Source organism: Acipenser ruthenus, chromosome 4 (genome assembly GCF_902713425.1).
Source record: "Acipenser ruthenus chromosome 4, fAciRut3.2 maternal haplotype, whole genome shotgun sequence".
NCBI classification, from domain to species: domain Eukaryota; kingdom Metazoa; phylum Chordata; class Actinopteri; order Acipenseriformes; family Acipenseridae; genus Acipenser; species Acipenser ruthenus.
In genome coordinates, this window is record NC_081192.1 from 63,476,588 (window position 1) to 63,492,072 (window position 15,485).

Below are 15,485 nucleotides of genomic sequence, written 5' to 3' on the forward strand. Positions count from 1 at the left end.
TTCCAAGTTATGTTAAAATGCTGCAAGGATGTTAACAATGAAAAGAGAAATTACAGGTACGTTATTTAGAGTGTACCAACATGTAGGGTCGTATAGCGCTAGATTTTTCGGAACCCTGCTACTTACTCTTTAAAAGGTATATTGAGACAGTATTGGGACAGTGGGCTGTTAGAAGTTAGTGTATACTGGAAGACCAAGTTCCTTAGAGGGGTTCTGTAATTTGAACTTACTTCAAGAACAAACACAGTGATAGAATTGAAGACACCTTTCATTTCAAAGGCACTAGTATAATAAACACAGTCAGTCTCAGTGAGCTGTAAACCTGGAACCGTTTTGGGGTCAGAACCGTATAGAATTGTCCACTGCTGATTGAATGTCTATAAATAAAATGTAACAACTGCTATTCTCATAAATCACAGTTTACTGTGGGTAATTACCCCAACTTGATCTACAGCCATTAATATAGCTTTACTTTCCTATTAACTGACATTCCTGCTGTCAGTGTACGATAACAAGCGAAGAAGCAGTAACTGAAACACCTTTTTTTTGTCTGTTGAGCAACACCATTCTTATCATGCAGGCTTGATAACAAACCAGCCCAGCTGAACTTTGTAAGACTTGGTTTCCCTTAACTTATCTCTAATGATCACTCAATGTCTTAGTTGTGGCTTAGTCTATCCTTCTTTTGTCTTCAGTTATTCTTCAAGCTTCCAAAAACCACAGTAGATCTGGTGATGTCCGTGGGAAATAAATTATTTGTGTCTCCTGTTCAAAAATCTTTTCTCAGGGGGTTGTCCAATTCATTCTAAGGCGGAAGGTACTGTTCTGTTCATTTCAGTAATTTGCTTTAAACCAATCTGTGTCTGATCTTGTGAAATTAAACCTAGTGAAAAAGTCCAAATGAATAAATCCAAAGCTTTTTATTGCAGCAGTGAGGCATACATTGAATGTAATTACTGCTTCAGTATTAACCGTATTAACTATGCGTTATTCTTGATCATGTAAGACACTGCACTTTTTTCATAGCATATTAAGCAGGTGGGGCCAACAGAGTTCAAAGATGATTTCACCTGATTTCTCTGGTACCAGGAAACATTAATGGCATTCACAATTTAGGTGACCCTTTAAAATTATTATTTAGCAGACGCGTTTATCCAAAGCGACTTACAGAGACTTGGGGTGAGTTATGCATCATAGCTGCTGCTGCAGAGTCACTCGGCTTTACATCTCATCCGAAGGATTGAGCACAAGGAGGTTAAGTGACCTTGCTGGGTGTCACACACAGTGAGTCAGTGGCTGAGCTGGTATTGAACCTGGAACCTCCTGATAACAAGTCCTTTTTTTAACCACTGGATCATGAGTTGTTCTAAGTGTGCTTTTCTTTCCACACTGTATTGGTGCTGTACCTTTCATGATGCCCATCTACTGCTTGTGGCCTAAGTTTTATAACAGCCAACTCCCAGGTTTTGTTAAGCCACCCTTCAATCTTTTCCTCAGTCTAAACAAGCAGTGTTCGGTTTCTTCTGCAACTTTTTCTGTTGAATTGAATGCATCTGATCTGATTTAAAAAAAAATCCTGGTATATATTTACCTAACATTTAGTTTTCTTCCTACATGATCACAGACGCAGACTTCCAGACCTTTTCATGACATGATTCTAGCAGGCAACAAAAAGTTGTACAGGCATAGCCATCCCATGTGCTGTCTCAAAGACAATGGTGCTTTTATTTATTTCAAAGACATACATAATCATATGTAAAAAAAGTGAAACTGCTTGGTTGTCTTCAAAGTCAGAATATATGAGAGCTCAAATGGGAAACATAAGAGACTCCCCAGTTAAAAGCTGTGTTAGGAGACGACAATGGATCTTTATTGCTATCAATTATCCCATTCTGTAAATACTGACTTTCTTGAACAGGCAAACGCATTGGGAGTTCTATGGTGATATTTACTAATTCAGGACTGTGGTACAGTAGTTAAGCTCATACAAATACCAAAGTATTGCAAACAAAACTATTCCAAATGTTCTAGATTACTCATGTATTATATGTGTTTACTGTAATACAATTGTATAAGACAGAATTCCTGGTCTAAAATTTATTAACGTGAATGCAGATATTCTCTCCAGGTTACCTGAAGAAAGGATGGGCCAGCTCAACCCTGTGTTGGTGGATCCACTCCCGGCACCAGTGAGACCCCCCATGGAGGAATATGGGGAGGGACAGGAAGGAGATGCTCAGTGGCTGGTGTGGCAACAAACAGATCTATTCTGTGAGAGGTCAAGGCTTGCCTGGAGCGAGGAACTATTCCCCATCGGGATTTCAGCGCCTGTTCCAGGATGGAATCATATGATCCTAAGAGAAGTCCTTCGACAATATCAAGAACTCCAGTCAGGTGAGATACACTCACAGATTCTTGTCTCACAGGATCAAGCATGGACGGTGTTGGAAAGATATCATCAAGCAGTAGGCCATCTGAGCTGGGAGAAGGTGAGCTTGGTAATGGGGAGGAGCTTCTATTGGCCCCAGATAAGGATGGATTCTCGGACCTGGATGGCGGAGTGCCCCTGCTGCATCTTGAGTAAAGCCTAGCAGGATGTGAGTCCCCTTCATGTCAATTCATAGTTCTGCTCCTATGGAGGTTACAGCAATTGATTATTTGTCGCTAGGTCGTCCTGCAGATACTCATCAGAATAGCTTGGTTAAGGTCAATGTTCTCGCGGTTCGCATGGGCTGTCCCCACGAAAGAGCAATCGGCACAGACGACTGCTAAAGCACTGTGGCACACTCTGATCTAGCCCTTTGAGTGCCCTGAACGGATTCATTCTGATAGGGGAGCTGGGTTTGAGTCCGTCACGATACAGCAACTATGTACGGCCAAAAGCTGGACCACTCCTTATCACCCCCAAGGGAATGTGAGAGATTTAACCAGACATAGTTGTCATTATTGAGTATGCTAGGGCAATAGGGAAACCGTCGGTGGGAAGAACGTCCTCCCTAAATGCTGCATGCTTATAACAACACGGTACATAGTGGGACTATGTTGACCCCGTTCTTTATAATGTTTGGCCGACACTCTCGGCTTCCTGTAGACCTGGTGATGGGGGCACTCCCTGGGGATGGTGATATGGACCATGGGGTCCGCCACCACCACCAGATACTTGTCTGCGCTTACTAGAAAGTGGGGAGGCAAACTAGGATCCACGAAGAGATCAACTCCATAGGAGGCTGTGTGGTCCAGTGGTTAAAGAAAAGAGCTTGTAACCAGGAGGTCCCTGGTTCAAATCCCACCTCAGCCACTGACTCACTGTGTGACCCTGAGCAAGTCACTTGACCTCCTTCTGCTCTGTCTTTCGGGTGAGACGTAGCTGTAAGTGACTCTGCAGCTGATGCATAATTCACACACCCTAGTCTCTGTAAGTTGCCTTGGATAAAGGCGTCTGCTAAATAAACAAATAATAATAATAACAACTGTTTCCAAAGGATTGGGGGTTTATGTAATTCATTAATTAGCAGATTGACACAATCATTGGTTTTGATTTATGGTATGTGTATTGTTTTAATTTATTTTCTTTGAATTATTTGATTTGTGTTAGTAATTTTGTATTTTGACACTGGGTTAAATGAGGGATAGTTGGAACCAGTCACCATCAATCACCTTCAGGTGCAGCATTCCAGCACACCTGGAGGAGATCAGTTGTATTAGACCCGCTTATATAAACCGGATAAAAACAGAGAGAAAGTGAGTGAGGGCAGCGAGGGCAGCGAAGGCAGCGAGCTGACGAGCAAAGAACTGCCAGGAAGTTAGTGAATAACCATTAGACAGCTGGAGATGGTTTTTGATTAAATACTGCTGCTCTCTTGAACAGCACAGTACCCACGGAGGCCCGCCCAGAGTATTGGGAGAGAATGAGGGAGAGGACACGTTGCCAAGGAGACCGCAGTTGGCCACCACTGCGATTACCCCCAAGGCTAACCCCGCTCTGGTCTGAGTTAAGTACCGTTAATCCAGCCAGTAGGTGTGGGAGCACTATATGGCTGAGGCATAGATCTGTCGTGCTTATCGATTTGTTATACCACTTTACCAGAGTTGGGGTGAAGGGGGTGGAGGTGTACCACAAGGAGCTAGCCTTGCAATTGGTTGGTGGCTAAACGGCTGTGTTTCCTCTCTCTTTCTCTCTCCCACTAGCAGAGCCAGGGCAGATGGGTACTGTGAGTCAAGGGAGACGTGCATACACCCTGTGGGATTTCTGTTCACTTTCTGAACCAACGGGATTGCGATACTGTATACAGACAAACTGGAACTGAGTAAGACTTTGGTTAACACTAGAACTAAAGGACATACATATATATCTAGAACTACCGGAGCGGTCTTTTTAACCACTACCTTATAATATGTATAAAACATTTGTTGCGTCACATGCTCTGAAACTGTTCTGTGTTATTGTTTGTTTTCCTTCGGGATTATGTTTGAGACATCGTTATTGCAGCCTGCTTGGTACACGTGAGGGGGTGGTGTTGAAAGGGGTTATGATTGGTTGCATTGTTTAAAATGTTGCAAATTTATATAAAAGCTGGGCTATAAAATGGGGTGGTTTTAGCAGCTCAGAGCCGACTTTGGATGCAGCGGGAGCTTACGACACTCTGTGGAGCAGTACAGAATTACAGTGACCGAGATTTGTTTGTTTGACTGTTTTATTTTATACAAGTGTTTTCTGTTTAACCATTTTGTATTTTGTGCCCTCAGTTCAAATCTGTTGGCTATTCAACAGTAATTTCCATCTCTAATCTTGCAATAGCTGGTTTGCTATACTATTATTCCCTAACTTTGTTTTTGTTTTTCAATATATTCATGCACAATAGGACTACGTTAAAAAAGTGGTTTTAGTTTAAATACAAAAATAAGTGGTTTATTAACATGTTCAAAAGCTGAAAGGATGGAACTTACTCTTCAAAGGATGGAACTTACTCTTCAAAGGATGGAACTTGCAACTAGTCAAAACGTGGATTGTTAAACTGTTCAAGAAATGGAATGCATAATTTAAAAATCTGGATTATTCAAATGTTCAAAAGGTGAAACGTACAACTGTTCAAAAGATGGAAACGTATATGTTTGTTGTGTCTGTCTCTGTCCCAAAATTTCTGCAACTTCGTTATCACTTTCACTGTCACTATCCCTAACCTCATTGTGATCACAGTAAGTTTCATCACTGTCTTGGTCTGGCACATTTTCGTGTCCAGATTCGTCTTCCGATAACTCCTGAAAGTACTGCAAGACTTGTTGTGCAGTCCTACGCTGTGTTGGTCTATTCATTTTCACTAGACAATAAGTATATTAAAGTATTTTTACAGTTGTTGATAAATAAATCATGTCTGAAAAAGTCTCTTGTTGTAGCTATTCAAAATAAACCCAAAGCTTTCAAGTTCAGCAGCTCGATCATGTGATCGATCTCACATGCAGTAAGTCAAACCCACGGTTTTTACAATGACGGTAGTTCTATAACGTAACGTAGTATATCTCCATAAGTTTCTGCAACCCTGGGTCTACTGATGCTTTGAGATGTTTAATACATATATTTAGGACTTCTGTTTTTATGTGTTTCTTCATTTTATTTTTCTGTGCTTATTTTTAGCTATTTTTGAGTTTTATGTAAATCGTTTTTTTTTTTCAGGGCTTTCATTTTTTTATATACTGTATGAAATTAGTGTTTTTGGTTACTTTCCAAAATGCTTGAGTGTTTTTTTTCTGTCAAAATATGTATAGTAGTAACTCGACAGTACTTGCACACTTAAATTGTACCTTCTTTCCTTTGCTGTGTTCCACAACGAAATCCTTATGGCCACGGGCACATTTTTCTGGGGTTTTTGTGTGTAGGCATTTTTTTACATTTCACCACAATTTGCAATTCTGTTTTAAATCCTCTGTATCTTAACTGTAATACAGCTTTAAATCCTGCTAACAAGCCTCCATTCCTAATTGTAATCTCATTTTAAATCTCACAAGCAGAGTCTCCAATAGAAATGTAGGACTGTGCTGTCACTCAGTAGTTGGAGAGGGTTTAAAGTATTCAGAATGAATCAATGATAGATACAAGGCAGAAAAGCAGGACATTGCCCAGCTGCACTGGGAAATGTATTTTGTTATTTGTAGTAGGTTTTATTTTTAATGGGAAAGGGGTGAAGTTAATGTGAATTGATTAACCATTTCCACAGGTTTTCCGGTGTTTTCCGGTGTTTATTGGCTATCCACCGATTTAATTTTTTTGTATCAGGGGTGTTTTATCGGTTTTTATTGGTAAAAACCGAAAATCAGAAACTTTAATTCTACTTACCGTTTCAAAGGTTGACATATGTAATTAGTGCTCACATACTTATGGTGCACACTGTATAGCCATGATGATAGTAAGTTCAGTGTGCAGTCTGGACCCCCTTACAACAACAGTGTGCTGCCTTCCGGAAGCCTCTGTCATGCACATCACTGACAATGTGGACAGGCTCCTAGAACGAACAGGAGACAACCCGGTAGTAGTCGTCCACATCAGTACACACAACACACAAGTAAGCAAACTTGTTAAATTTATAGACAACACAAAAATAGGAGGAGTGGCAAACACCGCTGCAGCAGCAAAGGTCATTCAAAATGATCAGACAGCATTCAGAACTGGGCAGACACATGGCAAATTACATTTAATACAGAAAAGTGTAAGGTACTGCACACAGGCAATAAAAATGTGCATTATAAATACCAGATGGGAGATACTGAAATTGAAAAAGGAATCTATGAAAAAGACCTAGGAGTTCATCATCTAGACCAGGGGTGCACAATTCCGGTCCTGGAGGGCCGGATCCCTCCTGGCTTTTGTTCCAACTGTGCTCTAAATTACTTAATTAGACCAATAATTGATAATAATTGGTCCAATTAAGTAATTTAGGGCAAGGTTGGCACAAAAGCCAGGAGGGACACCAGCCCTCCAGGACCGGAATTGTGCACCCCTGATCTAGACAATATGGGGAAGCTATAAAAAAAGGCCAACAAAATGCTTAGATATATAATGAAAAGTGTTTAATTTAAATCAAGGGAAGTGATGTTAAAACTTAAATGCATACGTAAGACCTCATCTACAAAAAGGATATTGCTCCTCTAGAAAGAGTGCAAAGAAGAGCGACCAGAATTATTCAGTGTTTAAAAGGCATGTCGTATGTGGACAGGCTAAAATAATTTATTCTATTCAGTCTTGAACAAAGAAGACTACGTGGCAATCTGATCCAAGCATTCAAAATTCTAAAAGGTATTGACAATGTTGACCCAAGGGACTTTTTCGACCTGAAAAACGAAACAAGGACCAAATGTAGATTAGATAAAGGGGCATTCAGAACAGAAAATAGGAGGGACTTTGTTACACAGAGAATTGTGGGAGTCTGGAACCAACTCCCCAGTAATGTTGTTGAAGCCGACACCTTGGGATCCTTCAAGAAGCTACTTGATGAGATTCTGGGATCAATAAGCTACTAACAACCAAACGAGCAAGCTGCGTCGAATAGAAGGTCAGGTTAACATGAGTTGTGAGTAAGGAGTCTAAAAGAGCGATCAATGAGAAAGATCATTGTGAAAGAGTGCAATCCATTGCCGCACAGAGGGGGAAATAAAAACAGCAGTCCTGTTTGAACTGCACGCTGTTGTCTGCCTCTTCCTTCACTGCTGGAGCCCACACATAGCCGACCACTTCAATGTTTTAGGCCATCCCAGGTCTGCTATTCAAGTCAGTTCTTGTCTGTAAATGTTTAAGTACACATTTAGCAATACAATAATAGTTTTGATTACATAGCATCTGCAAAGCCATATTTGTGGTTTAAAAGTCCTAGTCAAGCCTGTGTCACTAAAATATACATGCCCCTTTTAGTTAAAGGTGTATAGATCACTAGAAAATATATTTAAATCTTTTTAGGCCAGACAAAATGTAACACACAAACAGGCTGAGAAAGATCACATTTACAATGGCACATTGTTTGTTTGACTGGAATTTATGTTGGATCACATTTCTACTTCTGACTGCACTGAAATCGTCCAGTCGAACCATATCAGGTATACTTAAACAGTTAATACTCTAATTCTAATACAACCTGACAGGTTATGTTAATGTACTTTATTGAAATAATGGGGTCATTTCACTGATCTAAACAGTGTTTAACGCCAGTCCTATTTAAATTATTTTTAACAAAGGCAAAAAAAATAAATAAATAATTCTACAATACTGCATGGGTCTGTATTTTTTGAAATAGAGAAAATATTTCTTAATTTTACTGAACTCAAACCAAACCATTTTAATTAAATTTGTCCTGAACACTGAGAATAAACCAACAATGCTGGAATTAAAGTTTGCATGTCTATGGCAGAAGATATGTTAAACTTTTGGATTACTTTTTGCATTTTCTCCCTGTTGACCTTTGTCATAGAAACCTCAAAACACAAACGAATTAGAATGCATAAGGCAGAAGAGACTCTGGAATCATATGTATACTCCCCAGCAAAATATATGTGTATATATATATATATATATATATATATATATATATATATATATATATATATATATATATATATATATACCTTATATATATACCTTATAACTTATTTTAAGATCCAGTGACACGCCTAACCATATAAAATACATGTTGAGTCAGCTCTGCAGTTTACTCTGGCTAACTCCTTACTGCGCCCCGTTGTGCTGAAGGAGGGTTACATAGTTAGCGCTATAGAAATGTAAATTGTATTGTATTCGACTGTAAATAAATGCCAAATTCACTTTTTCAGAAAGCCAAAGCATCAAAACACAGCTGTCGCACCACCAGCAAGCAAATAGACTCAATCTAAAAACCGATTTTTATGTGACACTCAAGGTTAATGAAAATTAAATACCGGTATTAACAATATCCTGCAATAAAAAGTACTGCACACAGTAAAATAATATAATACAATGTCCTAATATCATTACAGTTTAAGAAGATTTTATTAAATTAGTTAAGTTCACGCATGTTAAAGTTATTGAATGTGCGTGGGGCATACAAAGTATTAAAAAATGATTCATCTTTCGGTTGAGACGTAAATCCGAGGTCCTTTGTAAGAGACTCTGCAGCAGTTGTGATGCACAGTTAGTTCACCCCCTAGTCTCTCTAGGTCACTTTGGATAAAAGCGTCTGCTAAATGTCTAATTAATTAATACAAATCTGTTTACTTGACCTTCGAAACATCAACAAGATAATACTGTAAACTGTGCCAATGCATCCCTCCCTATATAGCCTATCGAAAAATAAATCTAGAGACTGTAGTGGTCCAAGGTACTGCAAAAAAAAATTAAAAAATTACAGTATCCTATATTAAATAACGTTTGTGCACATCAGCGTTTGAAAACAAAACCATCTAGATATATGACATAACTATATAAATTGTAGCAGTATTCATGTGGGAGTTTCAGAAGTGACATGACAGTGGTTGAAAGAGTACAGCATCTTCTTTCACGCGAGTTTGACATTTCTGTACTGCTCTTCAGACTCAACTTGCAAGTCACAAAGTGGGTTAAGATATCGCAGATGGGGTTGGGGTGATCGGGGTCTTTGCTGTAGTTAGGTGGGAGCGCAGGCTAGTTTAAGAAGTTTAAGGCGGTGGTCTGTTGGAGCAACAGAGGAGTCAGGTTTCAGTGTTTGAGGGCTGGTTGAGTCACTAAAGGACTAAGAGCTGCTTTTGTTTAATTTTGAACTGCAGGCAGGCAGGCAGGCAGGAGAGAGAGAGAGAGAGAGAGAGAGAGAGAGAGAGAGAGAGAGAGAGAGAGAGAGAGAGAGAGAGAGAGAGAGAGAGAGAGAGAGAGAGAGAGAGAGAGAGCTCCAACTCTCACCACAAGCACAAGACAACTTTTTACTCAAGCTTTTACAATCAGTAATTTAAAATGACTTTGGGGTAAGTAACATATAATTTATTTTACAACACTTACACGACTTTCCCCGCTTTATTGGGCACTGTTACATCTTCTCTTTCTCCCCAGGCTGTATCGGTGGCCTCTGGGTTTGCTGGTCTTGCTCTGCCACTGCCATCTTTCCGCAGCAGCTCAGGTTATGGAAGGTATGACCTGCTCATTTTCTGTATTTTCAATCAAACCCTTTCATGACAGGTATACGGGAAAAAATATATGCCATTTGCTAATTTCCCATTTAGCAAAAAGAAAATATAGAATGCATAGGGTATAGTCATTGGCTGTAGCTTAATATCAAATTATATGATTAATAATGAAAGAATGTTGATGACAAATATAATAAATATCAAGCTGTGTTTGTTTGCAAAGAAGCAAAGCAAGCTATAAATGCTTCTAACAGTTGCATGCAAAGATACTCGAAAATATTCAGTCTTTGGAAATCAGTAAAAAAAAAAAGTTTATTGTTGTTTGCTGATTGTTGATTTTGCTTGAATTTGCTAGTGCGGGGTATTTGTTAAAATAATTGGAAATTGAGATGTCGCTGGCTCAGTGCTGATAATATATAAGAGATTAATAATATACATCTGTGGAAAATATTATAGAAGTATGACCCATGTTTTTTTCTTTGTAATGCCTGTCGTTTTGAAATAAAACTAAGTAGTCGAAATAGTTAAGTGCACACTTCAGCAACAAAAATATATTTTTGGGAATCTCTGTAGAAATGACTACAGCATCGTGCAGTTGCCTTTTCCCTCTGGAGTTGTTTTTGAAAGCGCTTGAAAATGGCAATTTATAAGCGAGTTACATTTCTTAGCACCCCTATAACCAGATCAAAAGGACGCATTCTTGTAGTAAAAGTAATGCGTCTATGTTTAAGGGTAATCTTTAACCCTAATCGATCACTTGCTTAGGTGCAATGGAGATTGGCCAAATAAACGAATGAACCCTATGGCTAATACGTGTTGTAATGGTTTTCCATAACGACTCTGAAAAGAAGCACATTCAGTCATCGAAAGCGTAATTAATTTAAATAACTGTAATTAACGCCTACCGGTACCGTATAACGGCATTGGACATTGTCAGTAAACCGGAACTCTGGTAGACAGGACAGTCTGGCAGACTTCTCCGTTTTCTTTATTTGTCAGCTGTAAGAATCTAAATTAATCATTAAAAAAAAAACATTAAAAAAATAAAATAAACACAGCAAACCACATATATAAAATACTTAAAACTACTGTAGACGTGTTCTTGTCACCAAACATGCTTCAGGGCGTTTTTTCTTGGTTTTGTTGGTTTTTAAAGCTCTTGTATGATGCATTTAGTTTGTTAGACAACAGATGTTTGGTACAGGACAGATCATTCTCCGCCCTCATCATATGACTTTTTGAAGTTATGAGCAGTGCTTCATATTTCGTTTAGATGTGTGAAGATCTGTAATTCTAGGGAAGGTTGTCAAAAGCACTCTAGAGGGAAGTTCACCTGAGGGCACATTATCCTCTGTCAGTGAGCAATACTTCTGATGTACTTTTAAGAGCTCAAGGGGTCAGTCAACATGACCCCCCAACTTCTCTTGTTTACTACTAAGGTCGGCTCTTGTCATGCTGACACTAGCAATGGACTAACATTCAAATCAATGACAACAGTTTTCATTTTGATTAGCTATCATCAGTGTATGGTACAGGACTGACCATAATCGCATCACCTGGCTTCTTAAAGCAGTGCTTTAGATTTCTGTCAATGTGTAAATACATCAGATTTAATTTTGAATTCGCCATCATCAGAAATGCAAAGGTTACATTTAGAGCCAACCTGGCTTTAAATCCAAGCTGAATGGCTTCAAAAGAATATTAAGTAAAATAATTACCTGTTGAATGAAAAAGTTATGAAAGAGCAAAGCCTCACTTGATTAGTACTATAAACAAATGATTAAATGATGAAAGGGTTATTTATTGAGTTATTTTTGTTTATTGGTTTTTTATACTATTATATTAGAAAAACGTGTACATTTTATATTTGGGAGTTTCAAGCCCTGTCACATCCTGACAGATTTACTCATTTACTCTATCATCATTTTGCTTGGTATGTATATTAAACATCCAAGACCATGGTTCACTACTTGTAGAACTAATCTGACCATCCATAATTATAAATCATTAATTGGAAAGATTTGAATGAATTTGCCACAATGTCAAACACAATGTCAGCTACTTTAAAAATGTATATTTCTCATTCCCCAGAGACATCTGTCTCCTTTTTTCAGGGTGGTCAGTTTACAATAGAGTATGTTCTCAGGACAGTGCATTTTCTCACAGAGATAAGTGTAGCCATTCTTTTGTGTGAAGGAAAAAATATGGAGCCGAAGTCTACCCAAGTAAATATTTGTTCTCTGTATACATCAGTCTCTTAGTAGGATGTTGACATAAACTTTACTCTATTGAGCTGAACCTGCTCAAGCAACCCCCAGCACTCATTTTGTTTAGCTCTATTCAAGCCTAAAATATTTTGTTGCACTCACTATTATTATTTAACCCACTTAAGAATGTAATCAAACAGTAGCTGCAGTTCATTTCATTCTTTATAAATAGGCTTGCTACTATTTTTCGACATTAAAACTTGTTAAAAGTCGAATTCCCAAAAAATATGAGTTTGACTGAAATAAATTTATATACGATAAACGTCGGTAAAACCACTCGCTATTTTTTTAATTTTCTCACCAAAAATAAACATTTAGAAATCATCTCTAGTTTGTGTAGTTTTTATACTTACTGTCTGTCCCATCTCTGTTCCGCTCTGAATGGCTAGGGGTTGCTGTCAGTCATCTCAGTGGTCTGTTAGTACTGTAGTTTCACTCTCACTGTCACTTTCACCCTGTTCTGACATCGTTGACTGAAGCAGCGCTAGAATGCTCTCATTTGTTTAAATGACTGTCAATCATCAAGACCTGCACTGACTGTGCACTTTAATTTGCCATCTACAGCGCCTGCATTCACAATAGGAAAACACTTAATGAATATTGTGCACAATACCCTGACTGACAGCTGAAGTCTCCGCGTCAGGACAAAGCAGGCCCGTCTGCCTTGCCTTCCAGTGACTCTGAGTCCAGCTGTGTTGAAGCAGGAGAGGGGGAGCTCAGACTCCGAATAATAAGTGCAACTTAGTTCTGTTAAACTATCTAATGTTTTGTTCTGTGCATATTTGTACTCATAAATGTATGCTATAAAAGTCTGTGTATGCTGTGTTTTCTACGATTTATTTGAGACATTTTTTTTTAATTTGTGTAGGATCTTTATCTTTACAAGGTATAGGTCCTCTGTAACCAAACATTATTTCAATTAGAATGTTGGTAACCATGGTTTTGTTGCATGTTGAATATGATAAACAGGTTTCACAAAATGAGATGTTTCTCAATGGCATTCAAAGTCTGTGTTTTTTTTAAAGCATAAAGGTCAATTTCACCCATTCTCTGCTTGAATTGAAAAATAAAGATCGAAAAAAACTGTAAATTCTTTCTAAAATAAACGTCAGTATTAATCATCGATTTGACAAAAAGATAAAAATCAAATAGTAGCAAGCCTATCTATAAAACATGATTCGTCACGAACTGTATGTGTCACATAGCCACAATGTCATGCATTGCAACATCCTTTGGTTAAATTAAATTGTGATGTATACATTTTAACCCTTCGTGCCCCTTAGTAGGCTAACAGTAATAATGTTATAGGTATTGAATACAATGATATTTAGTGTTTGTTGCATTTTGAGGTGTTGCTTCAGAATTGGCATTAAGTATGCGAGACCCCAACAATCAGTCACATTATGAAGACTAATGTGATTGTACATAGGTACATTTTAAATGACATGTTCTTTAAAGAAGGGGGTTATGAACAGCAGTGGTTCCATTCATTAATGACCCTAGGGGCACTTTGAAAGAATAAACAGCTTTATGAGTTCTACATCTTTTAGTCTGGAAGGCTTTGGCTTAGGTCCGGTGATCTAGGAATGAACATTATTTAACTGTCTAAGTCCTGTGTAATATATGTGTGTGGATCGTGCGGTGATGCAGGAAACACTGCATTGTTTGTAATCAGACATTGAGTGTGCCACTGCATTGTGCAGGTATGTTTTTTTGTGTTCTCCATAAGTGAAAATTTGTTTTAATAAAGTGAATACACATTCATTGAATACATACTGAGTACAGCACGGTTATTGTGTGATATGCATGTAGAGGAAGTGGGATTGTGGCGTGGCGCGGTGAGGGGGGAGAATTGCAGAGCTTTGCATCTCCGCTTAGTGAAAAACTGTGAGATTTGCATCGCAACTGAAAATAAGTAAGCCACAGATGCTTAAATGCAGTGGTAGTCCTGACAGTAAAATACTGTACTGTGATGCCATTTTAATTCAAAGGCCATTACACATAACACAGCACGGCAGTTAAACTAGGCACCCTCACGAGACAATCGCTTCTCAAGTATACTGTAGTAAAATAGGATTCTGCAGCCTTGAGTAAACATAATCATGATCATATAACAAGTTGCTTACCCACAAGGACTTGTTTTGATTGTTTTGATGTATTGTCCTCAGTGACTGAGCACCATTGACATTTGTATACTGCATTTCAATTGTTGACACGCGGAGGCGCTTTTGCTAATTGTAATGTGACATGGCCAAGGGCAGTGTAAATGATCAGGCTGGAGTCTTGATTTACAGTTTAAAACAGGTGTTGTTGTTTTTTTCTTACGATGGGGAAACAACTGCTAATAAAACAAACAAACAAAACAAACCTAGCTCTCAGTTGGAGCACTAACTAAACAATACTTGGTGTGTAAGCCATTTCATTTGTATTATTATTGTTGTTATTGTTATTATTATGATGTATTTATTGTGTATTTAAAAAGACAGCGAAAAGCAGTGTTGTTATTGTTTGGCAGTGTGAAGGGGGAAGCCCTATCCATTTAAAAACCTTGTGCAGAAGGTGACCATCTCCAGAGTTAATTCATTGATTAATTGTTGCTAATCGGGAGATGGTCACCTGGATAAAAGCCTGCAGCTCTCTGCATTCGGGGTGTGGGTTTGGAAGGAGAAATGGGTGCGAGAGAGACAGAGGAGAAAAACAAAAATTAAACTAAAAGTAAGAAAACTGGATTAACTTACATGTATAAGGATCAGTGAAGGCAATTGCTCAGCCTGACCTTAGTGTTCTTTAGTGTTCGAGATTTTGTTTTTGTTTGACTGTTTATTTTGCTCTGTGAGCAGTGTTTTCTGTTCAAACTGTTTATTTATTTTTCTGTTTAAATAAACGGCGCCGCAGCGCCTTTGCACCGCAGTACTTTGCCTTTTGCCTTGTCACACGTGGTGTCATCGTGGGATCACCAGCGCCTCCTGGACTCAGACCAAAGCAAGTACTGCAGGTGTTTTATTTATTTATTTTTAATACTTTTTGAAGGGAAGATAAGGATGGAAAGGAGGAAGCAGCAACAGCGACCAGAGCTCAGCAGGGGCGGTTGTGATGACTACTTCCCAA

General features: G+C 38.5%; 1 protein-coding gene across 1 annotated transcript in view; it reads left to right on the plus strand.

Moving 5' to 3' along the window:
• The first annotated feature begins 9,806 nt into the window (after positions 1 to 9,806).
• Positions 9,807 to 15,485, plus strand: part of LOC117400366 (collagen alpha-1(XV) chain-like) — a 101,730-nt gene continuing 96,051 nt past the window's right edge. The window contains exons 1-2 of the mRNA XM_059022646.1: positions 9,807 to 9,951; positions 10,037 to 10,113. Coding sequence (XP_058878629.1) covers positions 9,941 to 9,951; positions 10,037 to 10,113 — 88 coding nt within the window. The 5' untranslated portion in view covers positions 9,807 to 9,940. The remainder of the gene's footprint in view (positions 9,952 to 10,036; positions 10,114 to 15,485) is intronic.